The sequence below is a fragment of the Mytilus edulis genome, chromosome 14 (assembly GCF_963676685.1).
Source record: "Mytilus edulis chromosome 14, xbMytEdul2.2, whole genome shotgun sequence".
NCBI classification, from domain to species: domain Eukaryota; kingdom Metazoa; phylum Mollusca; class Bivalvia; order Mytilida; family Mytilidae; genus Mytilus; species Mytilus edulis.
Genome location: NC_092357.1, coordinates 39,363,939 through 39,386,246, shown reverse-complemented (window position 1 = coordinate 39,386,246; position 22,308 = coordinate 39,363,939). Strand labels below are relative to the sequence as shown.

At 33.5% G+C, this 22,308-nt stretch overlaps 2 protein-coding genes across 4 annotated transcripts in view; one reads left to right on the top strand and one right to left on the bottom strand.

Moving 5' to 3' along the window:
* Nucleotides 1–22,308, bottom strand: part of LOC139503477 (uncharacterized) — a 210,555-nt gene that overhangs the window by 174,657 nt on the left and 13,590 nt on the right. The gene's annotated exons all lie outside the window — the stretch shown is intronic.
* On the top strand, nt 4,819–22,200 carry LOC139503473 (tyrosinase-like protein 2). Of its 3 annotated transcripts, none has more exons than XM_071293258.1 (6): nt 4,819–5,021; nt 11,647–11,846; nt 12,974–13,178; nt 17,824–17,936; nt 20,213–20,679; nt 21,178–22,200. In XM_071293258.1, the coding sequence occupies exons 2-6, from the start codon at nt 11,653–11,655 to the stop codon at nt 22,143–22,145; spliced, it is 1,947 nt and encodes a 648-aa protein (XP_071149359.1). In that variant the 5' UTR covers nt 4,819–5,021; nt 11,647–11,652; the 3' UTR covers nt 22,146–22,200. The 3 variants fall into 3 exon arrangements, with proteins under 3 accessions (XP_071149359.1, XP_071149361.1, XP_071149360.1); XM_071293260.1 differs by having other exon boundaries at nt 4,894–4,994; XM_071293259.1 differs by lacking the exon at nt 4,819–5,021 and adding an exon at nt 10,511–10,688.

The following is a 22,308-nucleotide window of genomic DNA, read 5'->3' as shown; positions in this document are numbered from 1 at the left end:
AATGGCCAACGTAGATACAAGTATCTTGTCTTAGGAAGGGATAAATCCTACTTTGTAAAGGATCACTCTAATTCAAACAAAATATTCTCTGAAACTGACATTATCAAGGTGCTTGATTTTTTCATTGACAACATTTTTGTTACGTTCGGAGGACGTGTTTTACAACAAATTGTCGGCATTCCAATAGGAACCAATTGTGTCCCTCTTCTTGCCGACTTGTTTCTTTATTATAATGAGGCTGACGTCATACAGGAACTTCTTAGGGAGAAAGATAAGAAGTTACCAATATCCTTTAATTCTACTTTCCGCTATTTAGATGACGTTCTTTCACTAAATAATTCAACATTTTGCGACTATGTTGAACACATCGATCCAATCCCATCGAACTAGAGATAAAGGATACAACAGCTACAGTTAAGTCGGCCTCATATCTTGACTTACATTTAGAAATTGACAAATTTCCAATTGTGAACATTCCATTTCTAAGTAGTAAACATTCCAGCCGCACCTGCATACGGGGTAAAAATCTCCCAATTGATACGATATTCCCGTGCTTGCATTTCCTATCATAATTTTATTGATAGAGGGTTAGTGTTACAAGGAAGCTATTTAACCATTTCCAAATGGTGAAGTTGAAATCATCCCTTCGTAAATTTTACGGACGCCACTACGAGTTGGTTGACCACCGTTATGGAATAACCGTTTCACAAATGATATCGGATATGTTCCTTACGTCGTAACTACAATTCCTGCGCTTTCATGAATGTGTCCTACCGAATTAGACCATTTACCTGATTTGTTATAACATGAGTAACACGACGGGTGCCACATGTGGAGCAGGATCTGCTTACACTTCTGGTGCACTTGATATCACCCCTAGTTTGGTGGGGTTTGTGTTGCTTATTCTTTAGTTTTCTATGTTGTGTCATGTGTTCTATTGTTTGTCTGTTTTCCTTTTTCGTTTTTAGCCAGGCGTTGTCAGTTTATTTTCGATTTAAGAGTTTGACTGTCCCTCTGGTATCTTTCGTACCTCTTTTCAAGCAATACATAAATTTTATGTTAACATTGATAATTAACGTTTTTTTTAAATATTTCTACAGGGCTGTTCTCTGAAGTTCATAATTCTACTCATTTGTAACTTTGATTGGGTTAACACAACGAAATATAGTTGTACAACTATCTTTTGTTTTATAATTATGCCTTCTTAATATTCCTATTTAAATTGGGTACTTGTTATGAGAAATGTCGAAAAACTCCATTCAATATTTGATGTGAAATACTTCATATTAATGATAACAGTATTACATATTATGCAACATAATTCTTATTCATGTAAATTATATTTTTTTTTTTTATTTATTTGTAATTGGCTTTGAACTTGTTTTCAGTTGCTGCGAGTACTCTTATTTTGTTGCTGTGTGTTTATTGTGTTAATGTTAATGATTTTGTGGGTCGTACCATTCTTTTGAGTTAATTATGTTTGCAGGTTAATTTTAAATTTTTGATTTCAGTGTTCTAAACATTGTCAATGATGTAAAGTTATTTTAATCGATTGTCAATGACGAGTCCTATATATACAGACGGAACATACGTCTTGAGCACGGCATTGTTAGCCTTGTATCTTTGATAATATTTTATACATGCTACATTCAATAGGTCGTTACTGTAGCTGGTTAGCTTGTCTTAGCTACGATGATATGAAATAGTATAGACGCGGTTCGTTTATGTAAATTTACTGTTCATGAAATGTTAAAACAATAGAAACACTGATGTTTAACCGATAAACATATTTGCGATTAATCAGATTTGGCACAAGCTTTTGGAATTCGGTGTTCAATGTTCTTACTCTAAGCCTCGTTTATGGTCATAAATTAACTGTTCTGTTTCGTTTATAGTAAAATCACAAAAATACCGAATTCCAAGGAAAATTTAAAACTGAAAGTCCCTAATCAAATGGCAAATTCAAAAGCCAAAACACAACAAACTGTCAAAGAACGGACACATGTGGACCAGCACCTGAAATCACCCCCAGATTTTGTTGGAGTTCGTGTTGTTGTTGTGCCCCTATATGTGACATTTTGTTCACGCATCTTACTTTGTCATTTAAATGGAATTCGATGCGACTGTCGTACAAGTGGGAGCTTTAGCGCTATAAAACCAGTTCAATCCACCATTTTCTACACTTAAAAATGCCTGTACCAAGTCAGAAAAACGACATATGTTGTCTATTCATTTGATGTGTCATTTGGTTTTGCCATGTAATTAGGGACTTTTCGATTAGGTTTTCCCCGGAGTTCAGTATTTTGTGATTTTACTTTTTGTTACAGGCATTTTAATTTCTTATTTAATAAATGGGGGATTACACCTGGTTTTATAGATAACGTGTTTCACTAAAGAATCTTATTGAAACGAAATGGACGTCTTGCCTAATAAATTATAAGCCTGGTATGTTGATATATTTGATATATTTTTTACATGAAATGTTCTACTACTTTCGTCAGGTAAATTTTTGCAGCATTACATGTAACTTCACAATAACTTTAAAATCCGGTTTTGTTTACAGATGAAATTGATGTTAATAATTTAGAAAGAGGTTTCGTAGAGCACATACGAGAACCAGTACTATAACGTTGTTTGTCATGACACTTATGAAGTTTAGGTATCAAATATTGTGATAAAAGACCAAGTAATAAAACGTTGTTTGTATAAGGACACTTTTGTATTCGTAGTTTATGTCTCAAATACAGTAAAGGAGGAATATCCAGTCATTTATCTTTGGTTGACATTCAAAGGAAAGGAAGATAGAACAGACCTTATATGATTATCCCGTATTTCCACCTTGATAAGTGTATTGGGGTATATTTTGAGTTTCCAAATGAATTGTCATTATCTAATTCATTGATCAAGCAGTTTATGTAATGTGATATATTCCCATAAACGATGTTGTTTGGGGCTTTATCTCTGAGAACAACAACAAAATTTGTATGGAAGAAGGAATGGTGCTTTTAAAAATTTGAAACTTGAAAAAAAGATGTAGCATGCGTATTCATAGACCTATTCAAGTTTATAAATTTGACTTGTGTCAATGACTTCACAGCCTACGTCAAGTCGGATGGAGTATTTACGCCCTCTTCCTCGCGTATAATTAATTTCCTGGCACAATCATTGACAAAATCCATCAGTATTTTGAAGTTGTCAAACGATGGTTTTAGACTCGTGATATTTTAGGCCTATGGATAATACATTTCTCAGAGAAGTGTTATGACAATGTTTAGGTCACCATTAATAAAGTGGCCATCCGGATTATGAATAAATAGAGAAAAAGCATAGGTGCAATAAGGAGGTTGAGACAGGGATTAGGTTTCCAATCCTTACTGATACAACTATAACACAGAGATTGACAAGAGATATCATATCGAACCGTCACTTTGTGTTGGGGTCATCATAAGACACTTATTTATCAGAAGCAGATCGGAATCAGTTATGAAGTAGACAGTAATCATTATAATCGTAATCATCTTCATTGACCACAACGAAGATGAAAGCACATCATATAATGACGTTTCGACATCATATAATGAAGTAAACCGAACCACATAATATAAGGTTATATGTACATAATATAATGACACAACCACATCATATAAAGATGTTTACACATAATATAAGGGAAAATGCACATCATATACATGTAAGTACATCTGCACATAATATAAGAATCTTTGCACATCATATTAGTATATTTGCACATCATATAAGTATATTTGCACATCATAAAAGGATTTTGCACATCATATAACTATATTTGCACATCGTATAAGGATTTTTTGACATCATATACAAGTACGTACATTTGCACATCATATACGTATGTTTGTACATCATATAATGATGTTTGCACATCATATAATGACAAGTGCACATCATATACAGGAAAATGCACATAAAAAAATAAAAATGGTCATAACAAGACAGATTTGGCGTTCCATAATATATTCACTGTTGACTGCATTTTAACCAGGACATTTATCAAGAAAATTAACATTTAGTTGATTACTGTTTAGAAGAAAGGATACTACATTTGCGTAAAATGTGTATAACACGGACGATTTTTTTTTTATCTGTGTAGGAAAGAGGATTCTACACATGCGCATTTTGGTTCATAAAACGGACAAGTTTTTAGTCTGTTATGTGTTTTTAGTAGGTTGTTTAAACTTTTTAAATGGGATTTGCTACTTTGTATTTTATATCTGAGACTTCTATAACAGCTGTGGTTTAGTCCTAGCCTCAACGTCAATCAAGAAAATAAAAACCGCAGATGTAATGAAATTTAAAGGTTATTCACATCTTCAATATTTCCAATGCAGCTTGTAGGCGAATCACGTCATATTTTTTGCATTATTTTAAGTGCATACGGTTTGGTTTTGTTTGCAAACATATTTCTAATCAGTTTTTAAATCAAAATGTAAAAAGTAACGCGCAATATTCAACTAATCAGAATTTGATGTTTGAAATATTCATTTAATTCAAAATTCGATGAGTAAAAAAACAGAAATTGGCAAATTTTACGCATTAGGTTTGAAAATTAACGGTAAATATGTTTATCATATGTACACAACGATTTCAATCGTATTTTGATGACATCTTTAATGGCTACTTGAAAGAAAAATTATTTAATTTATATTTTTATGGCTCATGAAAAGACCATAATTTTGAGAAACTTTTGACTTTTAAAAATCAAAACTGTTTTTAGTTATAGATATATAAAGTACACAAGACAAAAGTATATGCCGATTGCTTCACTGTCTCTTACTTACTAATCGATGACGTCACATGGAACTGACCAATCATCTGGGGGCATACATATGTTTCATTGTGCTGTCGTTCACGTACGCAAAATCCTTTTATAAACCTATAAATTCGTTTCATTCTTATGAAATTATTTGAATGTGCATTGGAGGAGTACAATATCCAGGGGAAAAATTAAACACAAAGTAAATACATTTTTTTTCATCATAGTTGTAAGTATATTTCGTTAAGCATGATATAGTCAACAGCGCTGACCGCCCTGTATCATTGGGAGCAATTGTTCGCGCACGGTTTCGTTTTTTCTTACAACTTACAACTCCCCTAGGCGCCATGTGTCGCATAGGGCTCGAGGTTTCGGTTTTTTAAAATATGCACAATTTAGAAACAAATAAAAAGTTGTCCATATTGATTTGATGAAATGTTCAAACCACAACAATTGCAAGAGTTTTTTTTTGTGTCCTCTGCTTGAACAGAATATTTGTTTGAACTTTCATAAATTTGGAGAGAAAAAACATAACCCTCCCGGCCATTGAAGAGGAATGTTCGTTCTCTAAGTAAAGAAAATTTGAAACGTTTTTTTTTATTACGGAAATTTTCTTAATCGATATTCAATTCTAATGAATATTTTAATATTTATCTCTAATGTGAAATTTTATTTATCTCTCTTCTTTTGTAATTTTGTGATTTCAAAAGCTTATATATAATATATATATTTTAAACGAGTCTAAATTGAAAACTACATTCAAACCTATGATTGCGTTGGATAAAGATCGCAATTTTTATACGTGTGCATGTATAACAAATTTCGTTGTAGAAGGGTCTAAATACAGCACAAACAACATTTTCCAAAAGACCAAAAATGTGAAGAAGTATATGTAAACAAAACGCATTTGACTAACAGGTCGAACAACTGATGTTCTTTAATCCTGCTGACTGCCATTGGCGATTGCCAAATAAAATTGATCACAAGATGTAACAAAATGGATCTTAATCATAAATTTAATACTAAACAGAAAACAATTAACTTTTTATATATATAAAGTCTGCTGTATACGTTTTTGGGAATGTTTTGTGAGGAATCCAGACTTTTGTTTACACAAAACGATTTAAGTTGTGTTGTACGCTTTAGAATGAAAATAAATAATCACTTAATAGTCAATTCACACTCCGTTCAGAGCGATACGAAAACTGTTAAAATAGATCTTATGGTGTACTGTTACATGTATACCACCGTGCCAGGTTAGAGGGAGAGTTGGGATCCCACTAACATGTTTAACCCCGCCACATTATGTATGTATGTGCCTGTCCCAAGTCAGGATCCTGTAATTCAGTGGTTGTCGTTTGGTTATGTGTTACATATTTGTTTTTCGTTCATTTTTTTTTTTATATAAATAAGGGCGCGTTAGTTTTCTCTTTTGAATTACTTTACATTGTCATTTCAGGGCCATTTCAGGGCCTTTTATAGCTGACTATGCGGTATAGGCTTTGCTCATTGTTGAACGCCGTACGGTGACCTATAGTTGTTATTGTCTGTGTCATTTTGGTCTCTTGTGGACGGTTGTCTCATTGGCAATCATGTCACATCTTCTTTTTTGTACTTTAATTAGTCCACATATTTATTAAAAGTGTATTTCTCTATATTTTAGGCAGTTGTTTATATTTTGTATTTTGAACAAATTATGACTGTATGATAATGCCCGCGTCACACTGTCCCGATTTTTACGCCGATGGCAACACGATAATGGAAATTTTCAAAATCGGGACTGATCATATCCAGATCGGGCTATTCGTAGTGCCATCTTTGACCATCTTTAACCATCGGCAACTTTTTCTAGCCTTCGGGGACAACTTCGGGAAGGATTCTAAATTTTTTAACATGTTAAAAAATCCCCGAAGGTGCGTCCGATGTTGAGGGTTCGTATTGAGTTCGTATCACCATCCTCACCATCGTAATGTCACCGGGAATGCATCTTTGCACATCGTATTGCATTCGTGTTTCCATCGTTTCCATCGGGCAGTTTTGACATTACGATGTCTACACGAATGAATCACGAAGATACCCGAAGGTCTAACGATGGCAACACGACTTCGTGAAGACCTCGTAATCCCGTCGTGTTGCCATCGAATAAAAGTACGAAGGCGACAAGATGGAACTACGACGGCAATAAATCCAGCTAAATGTAAGTTAATTTTCGCGCTAAAATACATTTAAAGTGCCATGCGCGATATGCACTGGTCAGTCTAATACGACAGTTAAGAAAGACGTTCACAAAACTACACGCCATTATTCCGACAGCCCATTAGTCCGACAGCCCATTGGTCCGACAACCCACTAGTTCGACAGCCCAATACTCCGACAACTCATTGCTCCGACAGCCCAATACTCCGACAACCCATAAGTCCGACACTTTTCAAGTCAAATATCAGGGTATCAGGGTAAAATAAAATTTGTCTGCCTGTATATTATTACGTTTATGTAATAACAGATTTTAAGAAATAACTACGTATATATTACATAAGACTTAAGATAGTTCGAATACTTTCTATATACTCAATTCGAAATCTGTATATATACAGAATAGAACAGAAAAGAATATTTCATTTTCAAAATTACAGGGTATTAAGAGCATAATATATAAATCAAGACCAACCAGTGATGGTGCGAGCTACTGACGATACCCCGCTTAAATATTTCGGTAAATAGCCGAAAGTTGTTGATTTGTGAATCTGAAAAGCACCAGACAGTATAGCGGACTTATATAAACATTGAAACCAAATTTCAGAAATCATTGTTTTGTAGTTTCTGAGAAAAATATGACGAGAATTTTCAACTTGGCTATCATTTGAGTTATAAATCTGAAAACGCATCACACAATATAGCCGACTTCAACATGTTCAATAAACCCTGAAATCGAAATAGGAAAAAAGAAAAAAACTTACACATTGATATCAAACAACATTCAGTATCAATAGATATAGGAAGATGTGATGTGAGTGCCAATGAGACAACTCTCCATCCAAATAACAATTTACAAAAGTAAACCAATATAGGTCAATGTTTACCCATACACACAAGACAGATGCATAGTCGGAATAATGGGTTGTCGGAGTAATGGGTTGTCGGTATAGTGGGCTGTCGGAATAATGGGCTGTCGGAATATTGGGTTGTCAGAGTAATGGGCTGTCGGAATAATGGTTGTCGGACTAATGGGATGTCACCTCACAAAACATGGAGCTCATATCATATGATTCTATGAGAACAAGAAAGGCGACAGCGTTGTTTCTATTAATTCAAATGGAACAAGAAGAGCAGCTATTACAGGCTCATGATTTACTTTTACAAGTAAAATATTATTTTTTGTCAATTTTTCATATCAAGTAACATAATGAAAATCATAAACGCGCCTCGTACACCAACACTGCAGGTACATGTATATAGGGAAACCAACTTTTTCTTTATTATTCTTATTTTTTATGTATCGTCTGAGTTGTTGTCACACGAATGTTTACTCCATAACCATTTTGTTTTCTATATGTCATATTTTGCCGCATTTGTTGCTTTCCCCACATCCTTCCTTTTGTCTATATTATTATGATATTCTCCTGGAAAGAGCTCTTTTTGAATAAAAGGGATCAACGAACCCATTACCTTACCTTTAAGATAGATCAGTAAACATGGGCATAATTATGGGGGATTATTCAGACTAGTGCACACATTTTACTGTTCAAACAAGGCAATGCCGAGCGTGGCATCCCCTCGTATGTAACATATTGGGGACAAATATGGACACTATATTTGTATATGACACATGCAGAAAATGGTAAATTGAATATGCATATTTAATACATAAACTATTTTTTAAGAAATCAACCAAAACATTCAGTAACTGGAATACCTTTAATATTGTCTTTAGAACCAGCAGGTAAAAAAATGAGCAACCAATTTCCTGTGTATTATGCTATTTCAAGGAGAAAAAACAAGTCCATCTGCATGACCTTAACCTTTGGCCTTGAACGGAAAAAATGTCGGATCATTACAAGGAGGAACAATATACCAAATGTGGTTAAAATCTTTTGAAGCATATTGGTTTTAGAGTGTCCACAAGGGTGATATTGCCTTGTATTACAACTGCCACTGTGACATTGACCTTTGAACTTTAAAGTCAATAGCGCTTAAGATATTCTTAACGAGTAACACCATACCAAGTTTTGAGCATTTTGGTTCTAGAGTGTCCATTACAATTTTATCTACACGCAACTTACATGTAGTAGGCGAGGGGATAATAAACTAAGTTTTATAAGAATTAGACAAAAAGATCGATTTCCCACCATGCATGGCAGACTTGTACAGAAACGATATGTTGTCGAAATTCTGCTCGTATCTTTTAGACATCGTATGGCCATCGCGCCATCATCGTAATCCATCGTGCAGCCTTCGTAATCCATCGTGTAGCCTTCGTGATCCATCGTGTAGGCTTCGGCTGAGATATGAAGCTTAAATACCCGTCTTCGGTTAACCTTCGTATGTCCATCTTTTGCTATCGTATATAATTTCGGCACCATCGTATAGACTTCGTTATTCATCGTACTTACTTCGGTCACTTTTTGGTATTTTAACGAGATCGGGACCAACTTCGAATTCGTACGAACTTACAATCTTCGCATTCGGGTGTCCATCGTATATAAAAATCGGGACAGTGTGAAAGGCAGGACAGAGATTTCAACTTAAAAGGACAAAATTATTCATTCTAGCACCCTCCCCCCATAAAAATCAAATGGTAGCTCCCTAAATTTACTATACGCAATATTCGATAGCGTTATAACGACATAAACTTTTCATTAAATAGAAATTTCATAAAATTCGTAATCAGTTTGATTGACTGAGACAGTTCAATAGTCAGTAAATTTATTTCCGTAGACATTTTAAAGGTATAAATACCGTAAGACTGTACCATGTGCTTGTGCTTTCAGTATTATAAAAACCTTAGTAAATGTTGTTCATTTCGAAAGTTTTTGCACCAAACCATCCCCACTCAGAACACCAATGCTCTTACATTCATTAAATTTTAAATGATATATCTTTTCGCGCATGTCAAATTATCTAATAGAGTACATGTATGCACATACTACGGTATATTTTTCTTATTCGATTGATGTAATTTTCCGCTTTTCTAAATGAATTTTCTTTTAGTGTAAACAAAATGTAAATTTCCTTTATTTTATAGTCAATACGCACCCGTCAATCTTTTCATCTGATATTGTACACCGCTTAATTTGAAAATAATGAGTTAACTTAAATTTGATAACCTTGTTCGTGTATAATATTTCCGTTGATTAAACACAATATTCATATTTTATTCTTTTAAGTGTTCTCAATTTGAATTGGAAAACAATGAAACTGTAATTTTCGTATTCTAAAGTGATAAATAAGATACAATATGCTCTTTCAAGTTTACTTTACTTATATCAAAATAATGTTAATTTACATTTTATTTCCATCAAACGAAATTTGAGGCCGATTTTTGCTTATATCTTAGATACGCTTACAATAATTAAATTTTTTATTGCCTTTTTACATGAATTATATAATAGAAACAATATATTTTCATTTTAAGATATTGGCATAAAAGGAGAGAAATTCAAAAATAAAAAAAGAAAAAGAAAGGGAACATATTTCCTTTCTTGAACACCAACACTTATTGATATATCTATTGATTTAGAATTGATGTCAGCACCATGTGCATTGTAAATAGCCTTTTAGATGAAAATTTAAAACTATAGGCATTGCGCAAGTGACAGATTGGCGTATAGGTGTTATAAATTTTGGTTCATATATATGTAGTAAGAAAATAGTTACATCAGTATAAACTTCATATTAGGTAAGGTTGATATTATGAGTTATATGAAATGTAAGAACATGGGGTAGAAGTCGGATGCGGTAAGTTTGAATGGAAAAGAGATTACATTTAATGGGGTCAGCGACTTCATGAACAATGTGTTGATAAAAAATCACTCAAATATGTGTGTCGTTTCTAAAATCATTAAAAAATAAGATTTTCATGCATGATGGCATCATTTCACGTATTTCTAAATATTGCGGATGTTCGTTATCAATCATTATTGCAGTAATTATGTGTTTTTTCTTCATAATTTTGCCATGCATATTCACGTTAAGCTTTCGTACTTTAAAATTTTGAAATTAGCAGTTAAAGGCTTGAATAGGAAAGTGCTTTCGGAGCTTTTAATTAATATTGAGATATGAGTACAGGGAGTTTTGCAAAGAGGTGTCTTTTGAAAACAGAGACTTGAGTACTATCTTATCTAGGTATCGCTTTTGTTCATTTTTAATTTTTCTAAATATCATTGCGTCAGAATTTTCCGTTTAGGTCAGATATTTCTATGATGACATCTTTATAACGTCTTATATTTCTGCATTGCTTTTTTTCTTTTGATTTGAGACCCAAAATAATACCAATGCAAATATATAGGTAGAAGGCCGAGTCAGCCTTTTCCCGCCGTATCTTAAAAATCAATTATCTCGAAAAAGAGCTCCATAACCTATCATATTTCTTTTAGCTTATTTAGTTCCCTAATTGAATATGTTCCTTCAGTATTTAAATTTCTAGTTAGGTTAAAAGCTTCATAAAGAAGTGGGTTTACATTTTAATTTTTTAATATAGATACGCACAATTTGTTTTTTTTATAAAAGTTTCTAAAGGCAGAAGTCCTAGTTTCTAACAGCTATATTTGTCCAGCTTCCTTTTGTTCCCAGCGCTTGTTAAACAAAATATCACTGTCTATTTTTTGTGCCTTTAAGAATGTTTACTTATCTTTCAGTCAACAATGAAATGGGTCCTCGAGATCCTCGTGCTTTTAGCTTTGATCACAATATCAAACTGTAATATTGAGGAACAGCCAATGCCAAGTATACTGTGTGACTGTTTCTCTCGAAACAAGTGTGACATCATTAAGGAGAAGGCAGACGTTATTCACTTCAAATGCATCAATTATTACCTTGCTCATACTTACCAAGACAGGTAAGTGAAAACAATAAAGAGACGTGGGGGATCAATAGAATTTAATTTGATTTTCTGTGTTTTAACGCCACTTTTAACCACCGCTTTTGGGCTATTTCGTTGCGGCCAGTATTTGTTGGTGGAGGGGGCCGAAGTGCCCGGAGAAAACCACCGACCTTCGATGGGAAAACGGCAATCCTAGTCAATTAAGATTAGAGTCGAGTGCACCTGACTCCAATGGGGTTCGAATTCACACCCTCAGTGTTGACTGGCAAGTAGTAAATACTTAGACCACTCGACCACGGAGGCCACATAGAGAAAAACACCATGTATACATACTGTAGATATAAGACGATGTGATATAAGTGCCAATGAGACAAAAAAGAAACCATTATAGGTCAAAGTGTCTTCAACAGTCACACGAAGCCTTGGCTCACACGAAACAGAAAGCTATAAAGGGCCATTAAATATGACTGGTGTAAAATCATTTAAAGAAAAAGACCAACCGTCTTATCTATGTAAAAAAGAAAAGAAACGAGAAACACTTATGAACCACATCGACAAACGACAATCACTGAACAATTATTAGGTTACCATGTCTGACTTATAATTTATGGCTTATCTTTTTTTTTTATTATATAGGAATGGTAATTCTAAACTTATTAAGACTTGATTATTTATCTAATTTGCTTCTAAACTATATATCATCCAAAACAATTTTAGAATTATAATAGAAAAAAATGTGGTACATAGTATTTAGGATGATCGTTTAAATGGGAAATTAAATACTGAATAAAAAATGAACGATGTAGAGAATAAAAAAAAAAAAAAAATAACAAAAGAAAAAATATTATGACAATTTTTCAGAATTAGCGTTATGTTTCCATAAAAGAAAACTGTCTTCAAATTTTAAAGAAATACAGAAATTAAGGAACCTCTTCCAAAACTTCATACAAAAGTCAACTTGATAATTGTCACATAGCACTAGAAAACATATGAGATTTAGTATCCATGATCAATGGCACAACATCAGTACATGCACATCAAAGCAAAAAAGGCAAATAAAGAAAGCATGCTTTTATTGCCGTTCTTCATCTCAAGAACAAAAACTTCGGCACTTCATTTTTGTTTTGATTTTTTAATTTCAGATGGTACAAGAATATTTCAGGGGATGCCTTGAACTATATATTGTCGCTCCAAAGAGAGGCTAATCAAGCCATTGAATCCGTCGGTAGAAAAAAGCGACAGGCAAATGGCAATTTGTTCCATGGTATACGTAAAGAGTTGCGCACGCTCAGTCGTGAGGAGAGGACTCGTTTTTACGCAGCAGTAAACAGTCTAAAAAACAACAGAGTGAGTGTTACATATATGGGTATATAAGACGTATAGGAATCGACATTATGCAAGTGCATGATGCATGCGCATGTATAAGACTTATCTTGATTCAATTTCAATTTTTAAACAGTTACAGACTTTCTTGAAAGATTATTTCAACCGGAAAAAGGTAAAAGATGACTTTTGTATTTGAATTCATTTGCATAAGGTCGGTTTCTATCCGACAAGCTCATATATTAACCCGACTAATGCATTCGTTTTATTCCTACTCAGAGTAGATCGCTAACCTCAAGAGGAAAGAGGAAACTGACCGATAGAGGGCACAGAATCACTCAATTAGCATTTACATGTTTATTCTGTACATGTAATTAATTTATCAGCTTCCTTATAAATTCACCAAAGAGACCATAATTAAAATTTTGTAAAACGCGCGTTTTGTCTGCAAAAGTCGAATTAATGCTCAAACATATCAAATAAATAAGGATAAAACAGGTTGAAGAGTTGAGATAGGACCCATTCGAAAGGTTTTGCCAAATACAGCCAAGGTTATGTATTCCTGATGGAGAAAATCCTCTGTGTTTTGGATAATTCGCGTTTGAAAAAAAATAGTTCAAATGACAATGGGTTAAATTCATTGTTTATATCACAAAATGAAAATAACATTATGTTAGTAATAAAATCTATAACGTGTTCAGCGCTTTGAACCAATCACAATGTTTTGGATTATCGCTTTTTAAAATAGTTCCCATCTATAATACTAAAATTACGAGGTCCAATTTGTCAGCCGTCATCACGTAAAAACGACGAATCAAAGAATTCAGCTTTATATATAACTAATATAGTACAAAGGTGTATATTAAAAATTACACCACTCCAGGCCCTTTTGTTTTCCACGTAATTAATATTGCCAATAATTAAGAAGTTCCGGGTCAGGTCCGATACCGATACCAAAAGTATATTCACCTGTTACCGATTACCTTATCTGTACGTTCCGCATCTAACAGGTGCACCACCAAACGGTGTATTTAGGATTATGCTATATAAACGGATCATAATCACAGGGTTGACACTACTAAATTCAATCATTGTCAAATTGTTACCTATTGTAGTATTTTAATCAGTAAGACTTTCTAAGATAACAATACGAATACTAAAAATCTGGACTAAAAATAAGGTGTACAATGTTACACAGGCGCGTAGCTCCCTATACGCCAACACGCAGTTGCGTGCACATCAATTCGGCATGCAAAAAAAAAAAAAATGGCAAAATAAAAATGTATAAATTAAATGTTTACAGGAAACACATATATGTAATCGCTTTTTTAAATGATGTAATGTCATTAAATAGCGGCATTTGGTTTCAAAATTAAAGTTTTATTGGAGATGAAAAGACTAAAAGTAACTTGCCTCTATTACAAGATTTGAATTTGTTATCATCTCTAGTAGTTTCGGGGCAGTACGGTTTAACTGTTTGGACTGCGATGTACCAATTGACACTAGATTTATCAGTACCCTTCGATATCGTTGAAAGTATGCCGAGGCGATGTGTTCGACAGACTACCAGAGCCAATCCCCCCAGCAAACACGCTAAAACAGTATTGGAAAGTCTCATTATATTTTGCGTTCATAGACCACATGATAATGGAACTGGGGTCGCGTCTGATATCATCAGGAAATCGCTTCTATGCACATTATCTGCTTCCTCGTGTTGTCGGTAATACAACAAACGAACAAATCTCTGCATTATTTGAGACATACGAAACTGGCCTGGCATATAATTTGTCTAATTCAATCGGGAGGTCGCTCGATGGCGAACACGAGTGCTACCGCGCGCGGAGAGATCGTTCAGTGTACTACATCTGTTGAAAATATATATATGATTAACCATGAACAACTACAGCTAGGTTATTATCGCTAGCATAACTGCATTATATTCATCGGGATTTCAGTGTGAATATTGACAAAGTAATAGAGACGTTCCCGAAGAGCAGATTTTGGACAATTTTGAGTAAATTCTGTATCACAAAAATGTGTTGCTTAAATATTCAATTAATCATGCTTTACTCTATTTAGAAGTCAAGATTTCTAAATAGTTTTGCATTCATGAATTGTTTATAAGTCCTATGTACATTACAACATGTAGCTCCTCTTTTAACCGTCCAATGACCGAAAACCGAAAAAAAAAAATTCTGCATAAAAGGGTCCCAAAAATTTTTCGCCTCGCTTCAGTCGGCGGTAGTTGCTTGCAGATCGTTTCTTTCTAGCTACGCCCCTGATGTATATATAGGAACCGTTTTCAATTTGTTAGCGGGCTTGACATAAAATAGTGAATCAAATAATTCAACTTTATAACTAACATAGGACAATGCTGTTGATTAAAAAATACTCCATTCCAGGACCTTTTGTTATCCAAATAATTAATATTACCAATAATTGATAAGTTCCAGTTCGACGGGTTCAAACAGAAAGATTTGAAAGCAGAGAAAACTGTGTATCTTATAATCGGCATGACTTTATCAGATGAAAAGTAATACTAAAATAAGGCTTGCACATAGTTATATACTTTAATTCAGTCACGGACCCGCGATATGACGGGTGTGTTCTAGTGTGTTCTAGTAATACATAAGATTCCGCAACGGGGAAATTCACAGGCTTACAAAAAAAAAAAAGAAAAAAAAAGAAAAGAAAAAAAAAATCACTATAAAGGTCATGCGTATAAAGCATTCTTCTTGATTCAAGTTGATTAGGATTGCTCAAAGTCGAATATATGCACTTCTGAAATGAATGATTTTGCTTTTAAAGACATTTTAGATAAAAGTCAAAACCCGCCAAAAGATGCCGAAAAAACATATTAGTTATATTGTTGCAGACATAATTTTCAATACAGTACTAATGCATAAAATTTGCGTGGCTAGGAATTAAGTTTGAACAAGACTTCAATTATTGTTGTTCATATTCAATTTTCGACAGAAATGCATAAAATAAACAAATTCATTCCGACTGTTAATGTTATATTTACAGTGGCAAACATTACAATTCTATCAGCTGTACAAATGATGGAGTTAATCTTGTAATATTTAAATGAAATTAAAACAGTTTTTCACTTATTTTAAGACTTTATTTTTTTAATTATGCGTGGTTTTTTTAAAACTGATAATTAAGAATGGAAATGAGGAATGTGTTAAATGGACAACAACTCGACCAAAGAACCAAAAAAAAAAAAAAAACAGTCGAAGGCCACCAATGGCCTGGGTCTTCAACACTGCGAGTTAGTTTGTTTCCTCTTTGATGATAATCAATAGGGAAGAATGGAAGACTTTCTGTTTGCTTGGATTGCTATCTTTTACACATTTAAAATATGCGCAACATTTTTGTTCGTTGTAATGAGCAAACGAAAAGAAATAAGTGTGGGTTATTCATGAAGCACTGATCGTTTTAAAATTTAAAATTTATTTCATCCTATAGAACGAAGGGTTTGAAATACATGTATAGAATACCATTTTGTTTCCCTCGAGTGCGGCGGAAGGTCATGGGTTCAAACAGGCCCGGGACAAACCAAAGACTTTCTGAGTGGTATTTGCTGCTTTTCGCTAAGCACGTGGCACAAAGGAGAAAGAACGAAGACTTCTTGACTGGATTGCGGAATGTCCTGGGCTCAAACAAAACGGGGCTCAAACAAAACCGTGTAAACCAAAGAATTTCTGATTGGTATATGCTGCTTCTTAGCTAAGCACGCGACACAAAGGAGAAAAAGCAAATGCTGATCGGCTCGCTTGCGGAAGGTCATCGGCTCGAACAAAACTGGGTCAAACTAAAGAGTTTCTGATTGGTATTTTAATCCCACGGCAAGAAGGACGTGCGAATTTAAACATTAATCTTGATGAACTTCATTCAAGATCTATTTAAAGAAATTATTTAACTGTTATGTCGTTATTTGGTACAAAAATGTACAAAACCGGGAAAATAATAAAAAAAAAAAAACATTACAAAGTTAAATTATATTTTTTAAAATGTTATATCCTGAAGATTCATTTTTAATATTTAAGTTACATGTACGGGCCTTCTAGTCATCATTTTCGTCGTAATCGACAGTTGTTTGGACTTTCTCAATGACTTATAGTAGCATGTTTCTCTATTGTCATAAAAAATCATAATATCTAATAGAATTGAGAGATTTAGCTAACAAAGCTCTTATATTTCAATAAGGTAACTTTATTTGTTAATGGAAAATTGTTTTAATGTTAATTAGGCTTAAATTAAAAATTGTTTGCTTTCCCCTCTCTGTGATTAAAGTAAGATAACTCTGGTCAATTTTCCTAACATTCAATTATTATAGGAAAATTATATAGTTGTGTTTTCATTTATAGTCTTTTTCATAAAAGTTCTAATTATTTTGGGTAGGTCCCAATTACAATTTTACACTCTAGCATTCGGCATCAGGAATCTGGAATAAAATGGTGACTATGGTGTACTGTTTTGTGTTTGTGTTAGTCATCATTTTCGTCGTAATCGACAGTTGTTGTAGATCCACACAGCATAAACGTAAAAAAAAGTCGACCTTAATAAAAAAAAATATCAAAGGTACCAGACTTATCATATATAACGCCAGATTATTAAACCAAATACAGACACAACCGCAATTTTGTTTTATTTTTCATTTTAGATTGGTAATACAAACTCATACGAAGCGCTCGCAAGTATTCACAACACCAATGCTCTAAACGCGGCTCATTTTGGTGTTGCCTTTCCAGGTTGGCATAGATATTTTCTATTCTTGTAAGTTTTTACTTTACTTGTTCGTTGTCGTTAGGGTAAACACTTCTAAAAGTGAATTTATTATGAATCTCAGTCAGACACATTGAATTCACGTCAGATTTACCTCAAACATATATATATATATATATACTTCACACGAAAGTGAACATTTTTCATGTGAATTGCTCGTGAATTAAGCTTCACATAAATCTCATTTACGAATTGTTCAAAGAATTTTTACATGAAATTATCAAACAATAAAATATTGAGTTTTTGATTATTTTGATTAAATTTGAAAATTTAGATATTATTTGAATTACAATGTACTCTATTTTATGAGTGAAACCAAATGCTTGCAATTTTCACGTGAAATTCACTAAAGTCACACAACGAGATTTCACGTGAGTTTCACGTATTTGCTAGTTTCATGTGAAAATCAAATAAATTTATATTCACGGGAATTTGATGTAAATGAAATTTCCCCTTGCCTCTTTGACTAGAATTTCTGTAAGACTCGTGATCACTTAGGAAAACGACAAAACATCATTAAGAAATGCCTAGGACTAAAAAAAACTCCTATCAGTGTCCAGTTTTCAATGACTACCTACTGGTATGTGTAAATGTCGTCTTTATCTAAACCATGATTATATTATGACAATTTAACTGAATACTCATGTAACAGTTTAAAACTAAGTTTTAATTTGTCCATCGATGCAGAATTTCCAGAAGATATATTTTCTTTTTTTTTGCTGTCTTTCAAATAATGACAGAGAGTTGTGATGTAAATTAAAATTAATAAGAATTTTTTTCACCCATTAGAACTAACTGCTGATAATATCAAAATTAAAATAAAACAAATAACTTAAAAAAAGACGATGTGGTATGATTGCCAATTATTCAACTCTTCACAAGAGACTAAATTACACGGAAATTAACAACAACAGATAACCATACGACTTTCATCAATGAGCAAATTCCATATCGCATAGTCAACTGTAAAAGGTTCACGAGTTTGAGCTTTCTAAAAATCTATGGACTGCTTCGCTCTATCCTAATTTAAGGTTATTTGTGTGAATGTGGTTGCTTTAGTATAGGAAATATGGTATTTTTAGATATTGATATAAAATGGATGTACGATAAGAGTGGGCATTATACACCCATGCTTTAAAAAAAAAACTAAATTACTTATTGAAAATTAAAACAATTACACATAGACATGACTCTTGAGGTGGGCCTCTCTGGAGGTGTGTTAGATTGTCAGAAGTTATAAAATATAGATATTGCATTTTTGTAGACATTGTATAAGAACATTGTTAAGCAAAGCAAATCGTGTATATTGCAGAGTAACAAAGCAAATAAACACGTTTCAATATTTGGTATTTCAATATTGTATTTATCTGTGAAATATAATGCATAATAAAACAAACATGAAATAATGACAGTTGACCGGAACTGAAATACACATAGTTAATTTTCAGGCATTTGATTCTTATCTTGGACGAGAACAAGTCCGTAATTCTTTATCTCATTTAAGCTAATAGCTGTTGTTGTATCTCAGCCGCATCACAATACAACCAATCGTAATCTATACATGTATGAGAAAAGTAATAAATTCAAGATGACTGAAACTAATAGGGGCGAATTCAGTAAAAAAAATCCATTGACTTTAATGCTAATCTATGTCTTGAATCAAATTTATACCTGATTTATCTCTAGAAATTAGAAGATTTCATAACCCACATATCATTCATGAAAGTACAAATATAGCCCTATCTTTTGCAATGATAAAACATATATATAGGGTCATGCGGCATTTTTAGGCATTCACATGGCCTTGTTTACAAACACTGTAGATTCGCACTTAATTCCTTTACTGACCCCCATTTCTTTTTAACCCAGTAGTTAAAAAAAATAGTACATTCAGCATTTTGTTTAGCTCTGGTTTTGATCCAGATTCAAAAAATATTTATTAAAAACAGTATCTACCAATCAGTAGAGCACAGTTATTTTTACAGAAAGCTCTCCCCAAAATGGGCGGTCCCTGATTACGTATATTTATTTACTGAATGTACCCCTATAGCTCCGCACCGTGATTCGAAGTAATTACCTTGTAAATTAATAAAAAAAAACCGTTATGCATTTTTATTACTACACCAGGTGCACGATTCGACAACTAATATCTCTTCAGTGATTCATGAGGTTAAATATTTGAGAATCTGAAACAAAGTACAATCGCTACTCTCTCTCGTCTTGTTTTGACGTCACTATTTACAAAACTGTTGGTAAATATTTTACAGATTTGAACAAGCACTACGACGTTTTGATCGAATGGTTACCCTGCCCTATATCGACACCACAATGGAAAACAGTTTACCGAATCCATGGATGTCCAATTTATGGTCTGCTGAGGGTATTGGTAATATTGACGGGGGCCAGGTTAGGGTGGGACCATTTGCGAACTGGCGATATCAAACACAGGACCGACGGTATGTCCCACTCACAAGAAATGGCGGGTCAGGAAGAGACTACTTTCCAGCAGATTGTTACAGAAACATAATACGTGAAAGCAGAAACTCTAGAATATTGGAACCATTGGCTGGTACTAATCGTAACTTAGAGGCGTGTCACAATTATGCACACGCCACTATTGGTGGCACGATGAACGATATTGATGTTTCTCCAAATGACCCGGTGTTTTACTTGCATCACTGTTATGTAGACAAAGTCTGGCAAGATTTCAGAGACAATGCAAAATCTGTTATAGGTAAGTTTAATTGGAGTCAATCATAAATGAAAAATTACATCAGGTTAACATTAAAAAAGCTCAAAAATTAAGAATGTAAACAGTGCGTTATTGAACATGTAAAGTCAAAGGCCCTAAAATGTATATAAGTTCAATAAAAGGTAAAATATCGGGAAAATGAAACAATAGTTGAATTTGAATATATTACATAAATACGTTTAAATGATACACTTTATAGATGCGGTTTATAAATCATTTCCAACTTTTATAAGATCTTACTCATTAACGGACTTTGGAATACTGATATGTGTTTTTGTCTTTTAAATGAATGTGTGTTCTGTGTTCATTGTGTTTGCAAACCAAGATGTTTATAATAAAAAAAAACATTTACTTGTTTCAAGACTAATTCGAAATCATTCTTAACCAAAATTGTTTCGATTTTAACATAGAAATATACAATTTGTCGTATGTCTTTGATCATAATTCACGCTCAATTTCATTAAAATGTCTATATTTCAGGTAATGATTTCGAATTTGATTATCCAGTTACTGCTGATATATTCCATCAGCCGAACCGAGCAATGGGTAATTTAAATGAATTCTCAAATAGCATGGGATATCTTAAAATTTTCGATGAAAGAATAACCAATTATGCGCCATCTCCTGGAGAAATCACGTGCACACGTAACTCTGACTGCCAAAGTCCTGAATTTTTGAGATGCTCATCTGGACGATGTATACCAATTTTGCGTAGTTCGTCATCACCCTTTGGGAGAAGAAAAAAACGTGACGTAGAATACGAAAATGACGAGTATAAATCTGTTATGGACAGTTCATATCAGAACAATTTTGTGATTGATGGAGAAGCTGATGTAAGTCAATGGGCCTTCATTCCAGTCATGTTGATGTATATCAGACCGATGGGACAACATTTCGGTTGCAATCCTGTACGAAATGGTAGTATAGATGACAACAATGATATTTATTCAAACGACAAAACCTCAAAATTATGGGATTATTTTAAACCAGGAGTAGACAAAAGACGGGTTTCCGATTCTCAATCTGGAGCAACCAAATTTTTCGTACAATCCGATGGTATATCATACAAAGGTCGATACATCGATTATGGTATCATCGATACACGGCAGATGGTATACGAAACAGTCGCTTATGTTGGTGTTAAAAATCCTCGGAGTGGATCTGCAACATCTTATGTGAGTGTTTATGATCTTCACGGCCATGTCTGTCAGCCACGGTGTATAGACAGATCGTCCAAAACACTATTTTATAAAAAGTGTTCCGGTGTTATCAAAGTGACGAAAGAAGAACCCCAGATGTATGGTGACGACATTGCCGAAGCAGTCAGGTACAGATATACGTACAACTTTGATGGAAACAAGCCTACAAGTAATTATCGAGATATATTTCTTCAATTCGTTTGTGAGTATGGAGCAGAGTATCCATGGAAAGACTGTAGTAGTGTTTAAATTTATCTATATGTAAATTGTATAAGAGAAATATCAATAAATGAAAATTACAGTAGTTTCTTGCTTCTGAAGCATCTTTCTGGATTAACCTTCACCAGGAACGTTCTAACCTAAATATTTCAAAGTAAGTGATGTGTAATTACGTAAAAAACGTAACTAGCTA

Bases quoted from the DNA above. Each gene is read 5' to 3' on its own strand.
- LOC139503473 (XM_071293258.1), top strand. From the start codon at position 11,653: ATGAAATGGGTCCTCGAGATCCTCGTGCTTTTAGCTTTGATCACAATA. The intron at 17,937-20,212 runs GTAAGTTTTTAC...AATATTTTACAG, and splicing joins CATAGATATTTTCTATTCTT to ATTTGAACAAGCACTACGAC. The intron at 20,680-21,177 runs GTAAGTTTAATT...TCTATATTTCAG, and splicing joins CAATGCAAAATCTGTTATAG to GTAATGATTTCGAATTTGAT.